General features: G+C 43.8%; 1 protein-coding gene across 2 annotated transcripts in view; it reads left to right on the forward strand.

The window, feature by feature from the left end:
* The first annotated feature begins 4652 nt into the window (after positions 1 to 4652).
* The window catches only part of TMEM131 (transmembrane protein 131), a 110911-nt gene continuing 94907 nt past the window's right edge, over positions 4653 to 20656 (forward strand). For both annotated transcript variants that reach the window (XM_048493839.1, XM_048493840.1), the window contains exon 1: positions 4653 to 4956. In XM_048493839.1, coding sequence (XP_048349796.1) covers positions 4812 to 4956 — 145 coding nt within the window. In that variant the 5' untranslated portion in view covers positions 4653 to 4811. The remainder of the gene's footprint in view (positions 4957 to 20656) is intronic.

The following is a 20656-nucleotide window of genomic DNA, read 5'->3' on the forward strand; positions in this document are numbered from 1 at the left end:
GCATAAAGTAACAAAATAGTATGTTATAATTAACATTTTTTTAAAAAAATCCTGTCGCTTACTTTTATATTTAAAACGTCAAAAATACCATGCTGTAGCGCAAGGTCACAACTTAACCTACATACTTCAAGTCTTAATGAAATCAACATGCTATTTTCTTGTTACTAGTCGCTGAGCCAAAAATTTTTTCCACCACCGCAATTAGAAACCACCCAGTGGCATACCTCGGCAAACTGGAGCCCTGGCCAAAACCTGAGTTTGATTGCCCCCCCCCCCCATGGGTGGCCACCCTCCTCCACCGTGACCAAACAAAGATTTTTTTCCACCAGGCTGTTTCAAAGTCACCATCACATTATAGAACATGCCCCAACTCACAAATTTGAACATTTTATATTAAAATTGAATACAAATATGTATTCAAAGAGATGTAGTGTTGTTGTTCAGACTAGAGCAGGGGTAGGGAACCTGCGGCTCGAGAGCCGCATGCGGCTCTTCTGCCCTTGCACTGCGGCTCCACGAGCCGAGCCGCTGGCCCCATCCTTGCCCGCCCTGTAGGCAGCAGGGCGGACGCACCAATTGCCCGCAGCCGGCTGGGCCACGCCGCGGGCTTCCCCTCTCGCCTGCCCCATTGGAGCGGGGCGGGCGCTTTCCCGGCGGCTGGTGAGGCCGAGCCGCTGGCCCCATTCTTGCCTGCCCTGCAGGCAGCAGGGCGGACACATCCATGTGCTTCTCAGAATGAGCGGAGTAAAAGGTAAAAAAACCCAATATATACAGTGTTATCTTTATTTTAAATGTCCAAAATTATTTGCGGCTCCAAGTGTTTCCTTTTCCCATGGAAAACGGGTCCAAATGGCTCTTTGAGTGTTAAAGGTTCCCTACCCCTGGACTAGACAATAGACAAAATTTAACTCAACCAAGGTCATAGTGTCACAGACCCTTAAATTCCCAACATAAAGCATAGTTATCTTTAGAGTACCATTGTGAAAGAAGTAAAACAAGAACTGAATTGAATGCTGATTCATTAACCAGAATCTGAAATGCTAAATATTTCAGCAAAACTACTGTTAAGGCTGAGATACTTCAGAGAAGAGCAGACCTACGCTGGGTTTTGGATACAGTGAAAATTAGATACACTTTTGAAATTAGCCTCATGACTAACATGCCACATTGATTTCAGTTGGACTTGTTCTAACTTTTTCTAGATTAGTGTGAACAGAAATGAAATTTGTGAACAGAAAAAAACAGAATAAGTTCAATTTATAAAAACAAATAACAAAGAATATTGTTCTTGAGAGGTTTGACAACACACGTATGCATGTTATTATGATGGGTGCTCAAAAAGATATGTGCATGCTAGACATAGATCTGTGTGAATGACATCTATTTCCTACTTGGAATAAAATTCCTGGTTTGGGAAAGCAAATGTAAAAAAATTTCTCTATTCTGCCACCACTTAAATCTGTTCTAGAGGAGCTATGTTTAATAAACACATGGCCAAAAGTGAATAACCCACACTTCTAAAGGATCTCTAAAACAAAGCAACAAAGTTCCAAGGTGGATGTTAATGGAAAATGGAAAAAGGAATTTAACAGAATCATTTAGCAGAATGAAAAGATAATTTTTATTGGGTGAAATACCCAAACATAAAGATGCAAAAAGTATTTTATCACACACAGTGTCAGATACCAAAATGCCCCTAGATAGGGCTGTGGACAAGCTAGAAAAAAATGCCTTGCCCCTTTAACAAAGGTTTAATGTGTGAAATGGGCAGGTTAAGCTATCCATGGCATAGAGATAAATAATGTCACCTGATAAATAACATCCCATCAAGTCTCTGTTAAGGGGGCAGGACATGTTTTTGCCAGGTTGATAGCAATCCTACCCTGGAAACATTAGATATGTATACACATGCTTACATTGTTGTCATGTATAGGCCAAGGAAGAGGTTTGAAGAGAGAGGGAGGGAGAGAACATAGCGAGAAAAGCAGAGGATATTACCTCTCCTTGTATTCTGTGTGGGGAAGCTGTCCAGGGTAATTTGCAGTTTGGGATGCATTGACTCTATAAGGGAAGCCACAGTCCTCTGTTTGTAAGACCTGAGTAAAGCTATTAACAATAGGACATTTGGGAGGTCATTAATTCATAGGATTGCCATAAATTGGAAGTGATGTGATGACACTTTACACACACAGTCTTCAGACCTACCACAAACTGGGAAGAGGTTTGGGGCTTCAGGAAGGCTGCTGGCCAGGGCCATATCGAAACATAAGCAAGTTAATCCAAGTACAACTGAAGAGTCAGAAAAAAATTCAGGGGAGATGCACATGGAAACAGATAAACAAGAGAACAGAGTCTAGGGTTGCCAAAATCTGGGAAAAATGCCTCTTTATCAGAGGCTAAATGTGACAACTGGGTAACTGAACAACTGGGCAACTGAAGCTTTTCGCAGCTCAGAGGCAAAAAAAAAGTCTCAGGCTCTCCTAAGGGGGCAGGACATTCTTTCTCTAGGCTCCTGGCAGTCCTAGCCAGAGAGTTGAGGAAACACAGTAGAGCTTCAGATTACTGAGCACACATTTGAATGATGGAAGGCACTTGATATAGTTGTGTAGTCTTGCCCACGAGGCCCCAAGAAAGAGATGACACGCGGAGATTCCATCTGGTGGAGAGAGCCAGTAGCAGGAAGCGCGGGATCCCGTGATCCTGGCAACTCTGCCTTGTGCTAGGCTCGGGCTCCTTTTATTAGGGTTTACAAGGGGGGGGCAACGTGGGCGGACCGGGAGGCAGGAGAGCAGGAGAGCGGGAGATCATCATGTGATGCATGATCTCATAGGGCTGCTATGTGCAGGAGGAAGCATCCACGTCTGGGTCTAATCCACACCTGAGGGCAGGAGCCCCTTTGTCCCTTTGTCTGGGACATCTGGTGACCGTGAGTCAGGCATCTCATGACCTGTGACTCATGGGAAGCGGGAGGTTGGGGGGGAAGCCGAGGCGCCCAGAAGGTCAGAAGCCGGCACACCCGGCAATGCCAGGCCTCCTTCCTACGGTGAACTGCCCTGCTGGGTTCGCGGGCTCACCCCTACATAGTTGTCCAGAAAATAAAGAGAACAGTGTTTGGTTGCCCTGGCTGCTAAGTCCAGGTGTAGTCAGAAATTATTCCAGTTTGTGGCAGAAAAGGTTTAGAGGCAGGGAGGTATCTAGAGAAGGTTTTTGTAGCAGTAAAATTTCCACATAAAGAGTGGGATGAGTGTGGTGTTAATTATGGGAGTAAAATTCAGTAAATTACAAGCTGAGATCGCTGTTGTAAGCTTTTAAAGTAGTACCTCTAGCTGTACCTATCAAGTGATATTATTTATCTTCATGCCATTACACAATTTTCACAGCTTATTACTACTAATTTACAGGATGGGGTATTCCCCCCTTGTTTTCCTTTATTTTCCAAAACTATCCTTTAAAAAACAAACAAACGATGGGGGAATACGGAGAACAACATAAATTGTCTTTGTTACCCAAGAGAGAGAAGGGTAGCGTATATATGAAATAAATAAATAATCTGGTACCAAACCAGGCAGTAAACAGTGTATAAAATCCTGTGCCAATGTTTGCACTGTAGTGTGAAACTGATCCCAAAACAATTCTCTACTTCTTGTATTGTTTACAGATTCGTTTGACATGTTTGCCATTCTAGCTGCCATTGCTGCAGAAATCCTCCGCAAAACTGGTCCCCAACTTGGGGTACATATCAGAGTGTTTGGGGGGTACTAGAAAAATTACATAATAGGTTTGCTAATATGGGGGTCCAGTTTTAGGGAAATGGGATGTCAAGGGGTACATGAGTGAAAAAAGACTGAGAACCACTGCTCTACACCCTTCCCTGGGAGCAAATCCCTTTGAACACAATAAAATGCTTCTGAGTGAAGACGTGTGTCCTAATGATTAATTTCAGTGGCTGACTTAACCACATAACCCAGACTGGTCTCACTGAAAACCAAGATTGCAGTCCTCTGTGGGTGAATTCTATTTCTTCCCAGGAACTTCGAAAGAGGGTGCAAATATTGCAAAAGTAGATCTAAGGCGTACGTCGCAGCAATGCTCTTGTCATCAATTTCTCCTTGATTTCACACCTGCTGTCCAATACCGCCTTCCAACCGTTAAGAAGAAAAGATCTGCCCACAAACAAAAACAAACCGCCGACACAGGGTTCTTCCCTTCACCTCGTTGGAGGCAAAGACTAGCTCGTGTAATTCTACTCCTTCCCTAAGAAAACCGAGTTCGCGGGATAGAGCGGCCGAAGAGCTTGTTGACAAAGCGGGCTAGAGCGTCGCCACCTTAAAAAAAAAAGTCGGGCCTCTCCTAACGCCTGGCCACAGTGGCCAGCCCGGTTAAAAAACACTAAGCCCGTCCACTACTGGCAAATCCTGAAAAAGATGTATATTTCTGTGTTCAGAGAGAGAGCGGGATTATCGAAATCGGAACGGTTCGGCCAACAGAAATAAAGCATTAAAATATGAATCTTCAGCCAACAGACATAAAGACGCCCTTTATGAAAACATGAACCTCCTTTGCCCTTGCTAAAGATGGCGGCGTGGGTGGGAAGTAGCTGGTCCGCCCCCCCGGTGCTCTTTGCGAGGGGAAGGAGGGAGGGCGTGTGATGTGCGCGCGCCGGGCGCTCGACCTACTGCCGTGGCCGGCGCCTGCACGCGCCCGGGGGAGGGGAGACGCGGCGCGAGAACCGCTTCTTCGCGCACCCTGCGGGCCTCGCGGGCGGATACGGAACCCTCGCAACCTTCTGAGGCAGAAGCGGCGGCGGCGCGATGGCGGCAACGACGGCGCCGAAGCGGGAAGCGTCTTCCCGTTCCTCCGGGTCTCCCCTTCCCGAGGCGGAGAGTCCCTGGTTCGGAGCGGCGCTACGGCTGCTCATCGCGCTGGTCCTGAACGCGGCCCGGGCTGAGAAAGAAGGTAAGGAAGGTGTGTGTGTGGGGGGGGGAGGGTTTGGTTGGTTGGTTGGTTATGGGGCAGTGAGGACCTGCCAGCTTCTCCCCACACCCCAATCTCAGGGTCTGGAGCCTCTTTTCTTCTTTAACTGACCCTCCCCCCCCCCCCCCCCCCCCGTTCTGTTCTCATTTTCGCGGGCGTTTAAATGCCCGGTAGGTTTGGGGTTTCCTTCCTTTAGCCTCCTTCTTGCCTGGTTGTTTGGGTAGTACCTCTGCTTTTTTATTTCCCCCTTTTATGCTGAATGTTTTTCCTGGTGTGTGTGTGTGCGTGTCCCGGTTCTACTTGAAACCCACTTTCCGTATGCGAATACGAAGTTCGAGATTCTTTTCTCTATTCCGAAGCTCTGTGACCTCCTCTCTTTCTTCTTTTTCCCTCTTCTCTCTGGCGCTTACCTCCAGCTTGCTTGCTTTTTTCTCTCTCTTTCGTTTTCTGCCCACTGCCACTCTGGACTCGTCTTGCTCCCTCCCCGCCGGGCTGCCAGCTCACTGGCCGGCCCTGCTCCACCCGGCTCGGGACCTGTCATCTCTGGGCCTGGCTCTCTTTCCTTCTGTCTGCCCTCCCTCCTCCCTGCTTCGTGGCTGGCCACGGAAGTCAGGGCTCAGCCGCTGTGCCTTGGCACTGCTCCCCCCCCCCCCCCGCATGGGTTTGGTGGTGAGGTAGGGTTGCTGTTTTTAACCTATTTGTCTTTTTGAAATGCTAGAGATGGGAATGGAGCATTACGTTTTCTCCCACTCTGTCAGGACCAGCCGTGGCTAAGACTGATTCTGGCTTTCTTGTTGAAGCATCTCTTCTCTCACATACCCGTCATGCAAATTATACATGTCCCATCTACCTTACCCCACTACTTTCTTTCTGAAAAGTTTGTTGATGCTCCTGAATATCAGACTCTACTGACAGAAATCCAACATGGATTTCTTTCAATAAAGTCTGATGTTCAGGAGCATCTACATTTCCAGTTGAGGGTGGTTGTCTCTACATGCTTGTAATGTAATGCTTTGGAAGAATATCTAGAAGACTTCATTCCTGGAAATACATGTAAACTATGGCTTGTTAATTGACTTTAGACATGTTATGCTTTATGTGCTATTGAAACACAGTGGGCAATTCAAACGTATCAATACACTGTTAATGTTGGGAACTAGTTTGTCCTTTTACAGCGCTTCCAAGGCTGAGCAAATACTAGTATTGGGCTTCTGGCAGGTGATATAGAAGCACTTTAAGTGGCATCAGAGAAGTGGCTGTAAGCTAGGAATTTTGGCCACTGAAGGAGAATTATGGCAGAGGGACTGTGTCACATACATTGCTAGATAGGTATGGATCCCCTTCCCATCTGTTTAGTACCTCACTTGTCAGTGACTTTATAAAAGCAGCATTAATACTAGGCATTTAACATGGCATTATATGACAGCAATATGTTATCTGAAAACTCATATCTTTAGTTTCAGTTCACATTTTTGTCTTGGAACAATCTGCATTGATCAGTGAAATAAAAAAAGTCACAGTGTGCTATATCATTCTGGTAGCAAATGGACATTATCCCCCACAGTGGTTTGCATCTGTAGACACTACTTGTGTTGAAATCTTGCTGCTTCACTCTGTCAAAATGTGCCTTCATGTTTAACCTAAACTTGCAAGGTCAGCATTAAGCCTTGCAGAGTCACTGGCTGTCTTTTATGACTTACAGATTAACATTTGCACGTGTTCTGTAAAAATTCTCGGCACTTCTGGCTGGTGGAAATTGTTAGATTTTCTGTAAGTAAGGGAGGTGAATAATCTGTGTATTTGATGGGGTGAAGACTCTTTTAAAACTTTAGTAGAAACCTTATCAGCAAGGCTTATACTCATGAGTATCTATTTGCTGCCTTCCCAATGTCTTTCTGTGTTAGGGTATGCCATTGATTCAGTGAAAGATCTTAGGTTGTCTACACATGTGAGCATGCTTGCCCTGTAGCTCTTAAATGTCTGACCTATTATACCACATGGCTTCATGGGAGACTTGTCCTTCAAGAATGCTCAGCCTTCCAATTGCTGCCTCCCCTCCAGTCTTGTTTTGCCCTTTTTTAGTTCCCATAGAAGAGGTGATGGCTATGTGTGCTGTGGTAAAACTCCAACAAAAGCTAGTGTGTTGTCATCTTATTTCTTTATCCTCCTATATAGTTTGCCCTTTCAATTTGATCCCTGAACGATGGTGGCTGCTGTTAGTGCATTTATAAGAACTATTCAACAGTAGGATTGTTAGGATTGGTTGTTAGATTTTCAAGTATGAGCTGCTAAGACATGGTTAGGGTTCCAAGTTTATCAAGTTTTTTGAAGTATAATTTAAATCTGCACATATAGGAGACAGAGTAAGAATCTGGATTTCTTGCTGTGCAAAGAAGTAGCCTACAATCTGATCGAGAGATCAGATTTAATTTTATACTGTGGAACTTTCTATTAGATCTATCACTGTATTCCTGAAGATGTCAAAATGAAAGTTTGCATGGAAGTATTCTCTGTTCCACATAAAGGTGGTAGTAGATTGAATATTCCTGCATGACAGAACAAAGCATACCAATTCTTCTTTGCTGTAGAATGTTCTGCCTGGTCTTAGTGCCTACCTAACTCTGCTCCTTCCATCCGTTTGAAAGTAAAATACATTTTGGTATAAATGCTCTTGTATCAAAGTACCATGTTCAATAATGCACAAAATATTGGTTTTGACAAAGGCAATGCACAAAAATGAATAATTCTCATGTTTGTTTGGGACTATATTCTAATACAGCTGTCTCTGACGCTTCACCTCCAACTGACCTATTTATCATCTTTCTGTGGAACAGACTATAGTGGATTAGTTGAACTCGTGCTATTGTCGCCTAGATCTGATGAAAAATCCTTTGAACAATTCTCAAACTTTATTTTTTGTCCTGTGATGCCTGATTTAACAGGTAGCTAAATTTTACTGCATATGCCAATTTTTGTGATTTAGAATGCCAACCTGAATATGACTGTTGTTGTCTCAAATATTAGATGATAATTATGCTTGAATAATATTTAGAAATTTTATTTTCTTGTTACAAGAAAGTTGAAATGAGAGTCTGTGCATTTTGCTTAATCTGGCATCAAACTCTGTGAGACTCTTATGTTGCGTGGGACTGCAAGCTGTCTATGTGCTGCTTTTGGTAGACGTATTTGTGGTGAAACCAGAAATTTCGGAAACTCTTCATATTCTGAAAATGCTCTTCGGTATTGGAGATTCTGAAACTTAAGTGTCTTGATCGTATCCTTCACTTTCACCTGCTCTGTTCATTGGAGCTTTAAAACTATCATGATTTAGTTTCTTTCACTTTTACAGTGACTCCCTGGGTCTCAACATTTGTGTAAAAGTTGGGTCTGTAGAGCCCTGAGGGTTTTAGAAGCAAGTGCCCACAGACGTTCTCTGTGTGCAGTGCCTTGTTAGCTAAAAGTTTTGCTGGGTTTGCAGTGTAAATGCCTATTCGTATTTCAGACTGGCCGTTTGCCACTTGCCTGGCAGTCTGCAGGGAACAGCATTTGCCCCCAAGCGAACTGCCAAATGGCAAGTACACAAGCCAGCCTACCTTCCTTCCTCCAGCCTGTTTACTTATGGCACTCCCACCAGTAACCATAGTGCTTTCTCTTCTCCCGCCCCACTCCTGTACTCCAAGCTGAAAAAATGCAGCACTTTCTTTTTTCCGTGTGTGCATATGAAGTTCAGTCAAGTTGCAGCTGACTTATGGTGACCCACGCAAAAGAAAATGAGACCATGATGAAAATGAGACCATGATGGGAAAACATGATGAGGTTCAATAACTGCATTTCTTCCTATTGCACGCAGCAGAGCATGTTATATGTCGTACATATTTGCAAAGCTTTATTTCTTGCAGTGGTTTGCTAGGGCTCCTATGAACCTGATTCATTAGTGCTCTGAAAATAACTTCAAAAATGCAGTAATTTCAATGACATTTTCTGCAGTATGTATTCTCCATGATATGTGCTAAATCTTCCTGGACTGCAAACTTCCTGCTGTATCTTCACAAAAGGAAAAAAACTTTGAAAAACTGTAGTCGTTTAAAATCAGTCGCCTGCCTCTATGTCTTTGTTCTCAATTTGTATATAAGGGAGCCATGCCCTGGAATGTTTACTGCCAGGAGACCATGCTTCTGAAAAGTGTTTTATTTATCCCTCTAACCTACTGCCATTCCTCATTGCCTTTCTCCTTCTGTTATCTGAAACTGGTGGTTAAACCTTTTAAAAGGAACTCTGTGTGTCTGTGCTGTGCCACAAAAATAGTTTTGGAGAGAGAGATGGACCAATAAGTAACTGTTACAGTTAACCACTTCACACAAAAATAAGTTACATCTTTCGTACTGGTATATTTGAACTCCTAGAACTATTGCCGCTGTGGGAAAGTATTTCTAAACAGTTCCTTACTTTAGTTTTTCCAGAGTAGCCAAGGTACCCAAGGTTAAATGCTTCCCCAAAATATTTTTTACTAACTGAATGATCCCCAAAAGAAACTACAAAATATTTATTGAGTGCTTCTTGCTGTATGTTATATTGTCACCTGCTTCTTTACAGAATACCATGTTTCTTATAAAGACTTCTGGCAAGCTCCTGGCTTCTGTGCAAATGATTGTATGTTCTAGTGCAGTGGTTCTCAACTTTCCTAATGCCACGACCCTTTAATACAGTTCCTCTTGTTATGGTAACCCCCAACCCTAACATTTATCCATTTTATGGATGGAGAACACTGATTCAGAGAGTCTTAGGTGACCCCTGTGAAAGGGTTGTTCGACCCCCAAAGGGGTCCCGACAGCCAGGTTGAGAACCACTGTTCTAGTGAAATGCTTGTCTGAGTTGGCTGGCAAATCTCCCAGGCTGTTTTTTTTAGCAGCTGTTGAAATAAATCTTGTAGTGGCAGCAGAGGGCAGTAGAAACATTATTACATGAAAAAGAATGAAGTTTCCAATGTGTCATGTATAAACTCAGACACCTTATCTAATTTGTATTAAATGCATCTTGTAAAAGTACAAACTCACTGAAAATTAGTGAAGATTTTGACCTGAAATTTCTTTATACTTCCCTGATGTATAGATAAGGCGTTTTTTTTCATATGAGCAACTAACACACGGTTGTCAGCTCTTTATGTATGACTGTACGCTCTCCCCTGCATATTTGTGCAGAACACTTGTGGTTACAGAACAGTCAAGTGCACTGGGCAGTTAAACCATGTTTAAATAATTATGGTAGATAAATAGAATGTTCATATGATCTACATTTTTTGTGAAATGTTATTGAAAGGTAACCCCACTGTATCCCACGAGAATTTCACAAGCATACCAAGTTGCAGCTGTGAAAAGAGTTAAAGTCTTGCCTGGTCTGTTCCTTCATATGCTAACGTATTACTGATGAAATAAAATTAATATAGTTAAAGCACTGAAGGGTGCTGCTATGGGAGAAGCGGGGGGGGGGGGGAAGCATCACTCAAGGAGAAATTTCCACCTGTGTGGAAGTGTTCGGCTGCATGCAAGCCACTGTGCTGTTCATTCTTAACATACAAGTGGATTTTACAAAGATGGAACTAAGTAAGGTGGTGCAAGAATATGATGAGAGGTCTCCAACATGTTTAAAATTGGCCAAAAAACTGCATAGGGGCCTGTTTCATATTGAAGCCAGGAAGGATGACCTCTTCTCCACCAATCTGTCTAACTTCCTTTTAAAGCCATCTCTACATCCACAAGCAACAGTCCCACAGTTTAACTACTTGTTGAGTGACGAAGTGTTTCCTTTTGCCTATTCTATACCTGTTTCGCAACAACTTCACTGGGTGCTCTAGCATTATAGGAAACCTGGGGAAAAAACCCTCCTCGTATCTGTTTTCTCCACCACATGCATAATGTTATAAACCTCTCTCATATCGCCCCTTAGCTGTCTTTTTTTTAGAGCAAAAAATACCAGACCTTCCTGCCTTTCCTCAAAGAAAAAGTGCTCCAACTCCCTAATCACCTTGGCCATCATCCTTTGTACTTTTTTCAGCTCTTCAGTATCCCTTTTGATATATGGCAACCAGAACCGGACACAGCATTCTAATTGAGGGAGTATGCTCTGTACAACAGAATTATAATATTGTTGGCAGTTTTGTTTTCAATCCGTCTCCTAAAGTTTCCTTTCATGGAATGTGCCTTTTTATCTCTGTCACAAGCTTGGCTGATATTTGCATTGAACTTTCCACTACCACTACAACTCTAGCATCTTTTTCAGTTTCAGTCAGGTCATGTCCCATCAATATATAAACATATGTTAAAAATTAGGATTTTTTTAAAAAATAGATTTTTCAAAGTTAAGACTTTGAATACAAACAAAAACAGGAAAAGAAATACAAATTACATTTAACGAAGAAAAAGGGAGAGCTCTTGATTTCATGTATACCAAGTATAAACACACTTAAAAGATTAATATTTGCTCTCTAGTTACATTTATACAATTAGTTCTTAATTATTATTACTAATAAACATTACATTTCTCTCTATTGTATTTATTTTTGGGCAACCCAGTCCAGAAGGCGGGGGCAAAATCTCCCACGGGAAGAGATGCAGGCTTACACCTATGGAAATATCCTCCCCAGGCACTTACCCTGGTGGAAGGGCAAATCCTCTGGTGCCCACTGATGCAGCACCCTGCGACAGCCCGCTGTGGCGCCTGGCCCTTGTGTTGGCGCTCCCATCTTCCACAGCTGCATTGGCATGGTGGGGGTGTTCTGAGGGGCAGGGTCGATCTTAGTTGGCCTCTAGAGGCTGGTCAGACCCTGTGTGTCAACAGAATCGCCAGCAGATAACATGATACGATTTTCATGCTGTATCACTATTCTCCCCTATGGGGGAGTTTTAGGTAAGTAATTTTAAAACTACTTTTTCAGGCTTCCTGCTCCATGGGAAAGTCCTTTGGAGTGGGTGGAATAGCACCACAGCAGCACTGTCCCAACCCATCTGACAGCTCTGGATTGAGCTGCAGACCCTCTGTCCTTCAAATCCACAAGTCACCAATTCATTTATTCTGCTGTACAAAACAGATAAAACTGTCTACCTCTGGTTTCCAGTTATCTAAAAAATTTAAATAATTTCTTTTCTCTAATCAATGATGTAAGTTTAGCCATCTCTGCCAATACCAACAGCTTCATAAGTCATTCTTCTGTTGTAGGTATAAATGAAGTTTTTTGTTTGTGCGCTTATAATATTCTTGCTGTTATTGTAGTGACAGAAGTAAAATACAGTCCAGAAACCCTTGCGGCTGGGCCAAAGTTTTCTGGCTTTAACTCAGGCCACGCAAAGCATGCATACACACTATACTTTACCAAGAGTATTAACCCCGAATGAATAAGCCTTGATTTACACCCTTAACCTTTGTCTGACCAATAACTCCTTCGAAGAAAAACCAAGAGTACCAGGTGCAGGCCATTAATTATTGCTAACAGGGTCTGATGTAATGTTTAAGGGTGCTCATTAATTTGCTGTAGATAGATCAAACTTTGCTTAAATAGGTTATGTATTAGAATTTACACAGTCTTAGGGAATAGCCATGATATGTATGATTTTATATATTTGTGTAATTTGTATTATTCTATACTCTTGATTATGAATTGAGTGAAATGTGGTCTTCGTGCCCTTGGAAGCTGATAAGCTTCTGCTTCAAACAATGTTTTAGAGAATGCTTAGTTGTCTACAAGAATTAAGTGCCTGCCTGAAGATTTCTTGTACCAGCCCCAGAACTTCAAAGAACCACTGAGATCTAGCAACATTCCCTAAAGTGATATGTTACACAGGGTCAGGATAGCTGGAATGAAAGAGAAACTTTCAGATGGTTAATTGGGAAGTGTTACATTGAAGTATAAAGCTTTGTCATGAGATGTGCGAGATTTATGGTTTTGTTTTGAACAGAGATGTATTCTTAGCCCTTTCTTGTAAAAAAAAGGGCTGATTTTCTTTGTGCAGTTCTTCCCTTTTCCCTTGTCGGTTTGAATAAAACTTATTAATTAATTCAGCCTCTTGTCTCCTGGCATCCCTCTTGCCGGAAGCAAGGTAGCATGCCAAAGTTGCTCCACGGAGTAACATTATCACGTATAGAAACAAAGTTCCATGCTTTTTCAAGCTGTCTGTTCATGAGCCCCAAAATAAAAGCCTCTGGTTTTATTTGTATATTAGTTTTTAAAACCTTAGTTAGGATGTTTTTTGTTCCAGTATGCATCATCTTGCAGTTAACGCATGTTGAACTTCAGTGGCCATATTTTGCCCATTCACTCATCACAATCTGCCTTGTTTTTACTATCCTGAATAATTTAGTATTGGTCTGCAAACTTGCAGTGCTCGCCTTCAATTTCAAAGCATTTATGAACAGATTAAATGGCCCAAATCCCAGTAATGATCCTTGTGAATTGCCAGTGCACACTTCCCTCTGTTGTGAGAATGGCACATTTATCCCTATTTTTTTGCTTCCTGTCACTTAATCAATTTTTGATCTTTAAGAGGACTCTTCCTCTTATCACATGGTTTTGCTAATGGAAACTAGTCCCCATACTTTTGTTAGGTGGACTTTGTGACTTTAAAGGCTAACAACACAAGTGAGGATTCGGATTCATCCAGGAGGAAAAACATTGAACACACAGTCCCCCTCCTACACATAGCCCAGGTCTGAATGGACCTCAACTTCTATTAGCATGTATTTGATCACTGATCTCCTAGTGTCTAATCTAGTTTTATCATTAATCTTAAATGTTGGTTGTTTTTTGAACCACGAAAACCAATTGAAGTAGAGTATAGTGTGGAATCTAAGCTGGCGGCAATGCAAAGATCTAACAATATCTTCAGTACAATGTTAATACATACAAGAACTGGTCCCGTGTGTTTTTCTACAAAGCAAATAGCTGCCATGTAAGTAGGTTTATGCCATGATGAGATGTTTAGTTTTTTACTCTGAATATTACACCTACTAAGAAGAGCTGCTGTTTGTCCCATGGTATTGCACATGTTCATGGTTATGCGGCACCACTACTCTGTCCCAGAACTCAGGCTTATGAACATCAGTGTATTGTTATGCATTATTGAGAAGTACCATTTCTTGGCAAGTACCTGTGTGAAACTGGGCCCTGTGACATTTGTGAAAATGGGCAAATTGAAAGAAAACATGGTGGAAGATGGAAGAGGTCCTCAGGATAGAGCTTGACAAATTTTATTTTGCTATAGGAACCAACCAAAACATCTGAAATTAGATGTTTTTTTTAACCTTTAGGGTGTCATGTATTGATTATCTTTCATTGTGGCAGTGATTTTAAAAATTGGTTATCTCAAATTCTTCAGTTTCTTTTAATTATATTAATGCTATGACAGAAGTGTTGTAGTACATAAATATAATGCTAACTCTGATTGTTATTATCATAGAATTGGCCATAACCTCTCTCTAGTTTCTCATAATTCCATTATTACTTTAATAAGCTGCATTTAGTTGAATGTTGTAACCAGTATAGCAAGTAACAAGTGAATAAATGAATTCATCCACCACCACTGAATGGTGCCAAGTTGTTTATGTGCAAACAAGCAATGTCAAAAACTTCATTCATGTCTGGCAAAAATAACAAAACATTCTGATGTTAACCAAGCTTTGGGTTGGATCCAGTCATGATTTTTGTTCAATATTGGCCAATTTCCCTCATTATTAGAGCCCCTTTTGTTTGTGCAGGTTCCATGATGTCAAACTTGGCCTTTTTGGTGGGCCAAGAGCCAGCCTGCCTGCCTGCCTGCCTTCCTGCCTTCCTTCCATCCATGAACAAACTGATTGGATCTGTCCCTTTGTACATCCCCTGAGAACTGCTGAGAGATACTACACTAAAATTATTGCTAAAATACTGTGAACCCCAGTGAAACCTCTAACTATTATGGCAACTTGGTTTCTGGGATTCGTCAAGGCCTGAATTAGAAAATAACCTCATGCCATTGCTTCGAACTCCCTTCTCTTGTTCTCCACTACCATCATTTTGCCTTTAAAATATATTGGAAGCACAAAGCAAGTCTTTATTTCAACAGACTTTTCTACAATTGTCACAAATAAGCTGGCTAATGATACAAACTAGAAGTTGCTACTACAGTTAATTCTACAAATACTACTCGAGGTTCTCCATTGTTCAGGATAAATGAGTTCCAATGACAGTAGGATTAGGGGCATATCCAAAACACAGAAAGGGGATTGTTAGCCTTTTTGAAATGCCTACTATGGGATCATTTGTTTCCCAAAATAATTCTTAATATCTACATACAATATTTATAGAGCACTTTTTCTTAATTGATCAAAGTTCGTGCCATAAATTCTTGTTAACCCCAATTATATGCCCTCATAATACTAATTGTGGCTGGACAACTCCAAGCTTTTCTGGATTCTAATCTGGAGGAACTGGGTTTGATTCCCCCCTCTGCTGCTTGAGCTGTGGAGGCTTATCTGCGGAATTCAGATTAGCCTATGCACTCCCACACATGCCAGCTGGGTGACCTTGGGCTAGTCACAGCTTTTCGGAGCTCTCTCAACCCCACCCACCTCACAGGGTGTTTGTTGTGAGGGGGGAAGGGCAAGAAGATTGTAAGCCCCTTTGAGTCTCCTACAGGAGAGAAAGGGGGGGATATAAATCCAAACTCATCTTCTCTTGTTCTTCCACCTGATCCTAAAGAGGCTGTATCTGTGTCTAGAGGCAGTTTTGGAGTGGGTGTGAGCCAAATCCCAATGAACTGAATCCCAGCAACACAGAAGTGTTACTGGTCAGTGCAAGATATGACCCTGGTCTTAAGGTGTCACCTGTTCTGGATCCCCATTCCTCAAAGGAACAGGACTGTAGTTTGGGGGTGCTGTTGTTGGAAAAGCTTGTGGCAGCTGTAGCCTGAAATACTTATTACCACATTCAACTGGCTATCCAGCTGTGGCTTTTCCTGAGTTGAAAAAGTATGGCTACTGTGGTATATGTCCTGGCTACATTTAAATTAGATTATTGCAATGCTCTCTTGAAGTGTTTGGAGACTTCAGCTAGGACAGAATGCTGCAGCCAGGATGTTGACTGGAATGGGTTGTGGAAACCATATTACTCCAATCTTTAATTACCAAGCTGTCAGTGGCATACATGACTGCTCCTCTGAAACAGCTCATTGGTGATCCAACTTTAAAAACAAACCCCCCTAAAAATCACCGATTTCATTTATAATCCTCCTGGTGCTGAGTCTTCCCACTGCAAAAATGTTGTGGAGGGAGTTTCCATCAACATTGCTGTTCTTGAGAACGTGGGAAATAGAAGGCGATAGAGCTGCCAGCTAGTCTGGAGAAAAACATCAGGTCTTTTTAATAGCAGTATAATATGTGGATACAGACAACTGAAGTTTTTTACGCCTCACATTATCTGGAATTTGCTGCAGGGCAAACTGCTATTCAGCCTCAGATAAGAGACAGCGTAATTTTCTCCAAATCAGTTGGAAACTCTAAATGCCAGAGTCTAATCGAAGCCAACCAGTGGACACCAGAGCAGGCAGCTTCAGCAGTGAAGTCTGCTCAACCTTTTTTCCCCTGCCTGCCATTTTGCTCTGTTTCCAGCATGAGACAGTGAGTGAGATGGCGACAAGCTATCTTTAGAGAAAGGAGAATTATCTCACACACACTGGACAACTTGTTTTCATGGGGGTTGGGGGTTGCTGACCTCCAGACAACTGCCTGGGTCCTGGGATGAGAACACAGAGGATGTGGAGACAGAGACACTGTTGGATGGCATGGTGATGGACTTATTTTCATCTCCATTGTGGGGCCCGTTTTTGGCTGTTATCATCCCCAGAGAGTATCGTGGTGAGCCAGTAGCCTTCATGTCTTCCTGGCCCAGGAGCAGACACTTGGCTCTAAAGGGTGGGGACGCACCCCCTGTAGGGGTGTGGCGAGTGCATTCCAGGGGTGTGGCGGGAATGTTCTGGGTGGGGTGGAGGACATGCTGGTGCACCGGGCGCTTTCCCCCCTTGCTGCTACTCTGCCCAGGAGATAGTAGTCTGGTGAGCATAGGAGTTGGGCTGATAGGGAACTGAGAACCACATGTGGGTGCCTCCACCAGGGAAAGGAAGTGAGCAGGCTAGCAAGGACACTGCTGCTAGTGTCGTCAGGAGCTGAGAATGTGAATATGGGCTACACTGCTTAGGCAAGTCACGCAGTGTGTGGCCTTGTCTCCCCAGGAGGCAAGCAGACTGATAAGAATGTTGCTTTGCTGGGGGATGAGCAGGCCTATGAGGATAGGGGCAGGTTTCAGCCAGTGGTGCAGGGCCTGGCCTTGGCATCCTCTGACTGGGCCCACTGCATCCACCAGGCAGGGAGGAATGCAAGAATGCTGATAAGGAGGTAGGCAGGCTGGGCTGGGTAGTAGTCAAGCAAGTTGCTGGACAGAAAGCAAGTGGACTGATAAGGATGCCTGGGCTCCCTTCTGCCCGTTCATCCTTGCCCAAATGGCCCCAGTGGTGATTGTTTCTGACTGTGCTGATGGAGGCCAATTTCCAACAGGAGCGTTCAGACAAGGGCAAACAAAAGTTTCCCTCCATTAGGAGAGGGGTCATGTCCCTTCTGGCCACTCCCATCTGTGCCTGTTGTCCATTCTCCTGTCTCTCCAGTAGTGGCTTGTTCAGTGCAGCAGCCATTTCCAAACCAGAAGTCCACTTTCTTATAATAGGAACAGGAGCTGGGAAATGTATTGGTAGATATCGCTTCGCTCAGAAGGTTGTTAAAAAGCCACATGTCACTCACGAGTACAGAGTGAGTATCAGTGGCATAGGGAATGCCGTGTGACCAGCCACATGGGAACTGTCTCCCGTGGTAGTTGAAAGACAGCTTAAAAGACCTGGGTTTGTTCTTACCCCGATTGTAAGCATTTCCGCATAGGATGGCATTGTGAGCAGTTTTAAATCTGTAATTGCGCAGACCCTGGCATAGCTGGCCTGTTCCTTTTTTGACAGTTGCTTTACCATCAGCTGTCTGCTTTATGAATTCCTGCTAGTCTGCTGCTTAGCTTGTGTGTTAAATGTGCAGGCTTGGTTGGTCTTAATAATATGCCACTCTTCAAGCTGCCTTTGGTATGGCTGACTGGAAGTAAGCTGTTATAATTGTAAATCTTCCTAGCTCTCCTGTTGAAGAGTTGTCTGTTCCTTGTAGTTAATTGTGATATATAGTTTCCCATTTCCTGTTGAATGCCACAGTGTTTTAGAGATCCTTATCTTGTTCCACGGGGTTGAGATCTTTGGTTGAGATCCGGAACTTCTTAAGTGAAGTACAATTATTGTGTGGATAATAGTGTCCACTTCTTGCATCTGACGTGGAATGTGGCGTCTTGGTGATAACCTTGTGTCTGTCTATGGTGGTGGGTTGAAGGAAGGAGGCTGACTGAAACTTCGGTTTGACCAGGGAAGGAAGAAAGGAGTCTTCAGAATAGGTGCCATTATGTACCATCTTTCCTCACTGTTTGGCCTTGCAACTTGTAATTCATAGTTGCTCCTAAAATATAAAGCACATTTATCATTGTGTTCCTCCTTTGCAGGCAGAAAGTGTTCAGTCAGTCACAGAGTTTGTGCATCCAAACCCTCACACGTGCTAAAGGGGAAAGCGTGCTGGCTATTATGTACCTTCACATTAATTTATCTAAGGAGTATTTCTCTTCAACATTTTAAAAAAATCATTGCTATTTAGAGATTCTTGAGACTTTTCTGCATATAATCGATTAGACAAATCCACAAATGACTATGAGCACCCTCACAAGAAAGTGGAGTAGTACCACAGGGCCACTGGTACAATCAGTCAAAAGAATAAAGGAAAAGAAAATAACACAAAATGGGGAAAAGAAGAACTGGTATCTAACTCAGAGGAGGTACCAGATTAACAGATGCATGTAGAGTTCCCCACAGGAGGTCTCCTGGCAGCTTTGTATCTGATGGTAGGATGCGCATTCAGATGTTAATCAGACTCTGAGTGAAACACCCATTGTTTATAGGTTTCAGAAAGGTAATTAATCCAAGTGTAATTTCTTCTCATTTTGAACCAATTAAGGCACTTCTGATGTGTGTGTTTTTCCTGGCAGCACTTGATGACTGCAGCTGCAGAATTTCCATTTTACTGTGTTATTTTAAAATTTATGTTTCTCGCCGGGGTAGCTTAGTGGCAGCAAGGAGCAGGAATGACTCAACAGGTACATATTCTGACAGGCGGCTTTCCCAACCATAACACCTTGCCACTAAGCTACCCCGGCGAGAAACATAAATTTTAAAATCTTTGCCCACCGCTTGTGATGCTTCGGTGATTCCCACAGTCACACTGTTAGCTCTTGGGCAGAAGGAAGGCTCTCATTCTGTAGAATGGTGGGCACTATTTACCTGAGTCATTCTAGTCATCTGTCATGACCCCAATTAATGCCTTGCTTGCAGTAGATATAGCAGAAAGTGGGTCTGAGAGTGGCAGCACACTAATTTTGGGCTTAATTCTTCTTTCCCCTCACACATAGAAGCCTGGTGCCCTGGTGAGGGGAGTTGAAGATTTTACTGGTAATTTCTAAGGCAGGAAGGACTGCCATACAGCTCAGGGGGAGGGGGATGGGAGAAGTGGACAGCTAGTAAGTCAGATGCCCGTCTTCCTGTTCTTCCTCTTGCTGCAGTAGACGACCTACCTATTCTCCTGGAGGCGACTTAGGGCATCTTGGCTGGGTGATTCCCTTCCTTTGTCCAGAGAGGCAGGATGTTGATTTTTTCCACTTCCTGTGACGTCCCTGGCCTCCATTTTGGTTCCCCAGAAGTTCTCCTGCCTTCGCAGAGAGTGCAGGTCTTTCACTGGCTTGCAGCCAGTTTGCAGGTTTTTTCCTTTAAATTCTAGCCTTTTTTATATAGCTTTCTGTGAAGCTAGGCAACAAGGGATCTGGAGTGCAGCGCTGATCGCTTTAAGCTCAGCTGCACCGGATTGCAAAGGGATTCTCCAGCCAACGCGGAGTCTCTCCTTGTTTTCTCTCAGCCCATCCGGACCGGCCATAGATGGCTTCCACCCGGTCTTTTCACCCCAGCCCGACTCCTTCCGCAAGTCGGGCGGCGGAGGGTTGATTTAGGGCGGCCATCCGCAAAGGGAGTCAGGAGCCGCCCAGAAGAACTCCGGAGCCAGCCAGCGCTCCGGAGCAACTAACATCGAAGACGGCGAAGCCTCGCAGCAGCAGCGGCGGCGGGCGGCGAGGAAGAGACAACGGGTCCCGGCAGCAGAAGAAGTCGCAGCTTGGACGAGCTGCCGGGAGGATCGCCCCACAGGAGCGCCAGCGACTCTCCATGTAGAGGCCGCTGGTGGGCGTTGCTCTCTGCACCGCGGCCGCGTGATAGCTGCCTCGGCGCCAGGCAACCAGTCAGCGGCATGATTCCGGCTACATGCAGTGGCCGTAATGAGAGAGGTTTCTGAAGCTGGCGGGAACCCTCCCTCCCAGGCATAAGCCCGCACGGGAGGCGAAGGCAGATGGCCAGAACAACACGTCTGGGAGGCCAGGCAAGACCCGGAAAGAGGCGCGGGCGAAAGTCTGCAATGCCCAGGCCCGCCAGGAGGGCAGAGCAACCTCCCATCCGGGGAGGACAGAGGTGCTCCCACTTGCCTGTGAACA

This window comes from Sphaerodactylus townsendi, linkage group LG04 (assembly GCF_021028975.2).
Source record: "Sphaerodactylus townsendi isolate TG3544 linkage group LG04, MPM_Stown_v2.3, whole genome shotgun sequence".
Classification (NCBI taxonomy): Eukaryota; Metazoa; Chordata; class Lepidosauria; order Squamata; family Sphaerodactylidae; genus Sphaerodactylus; species Sphaerodactylus townsendi.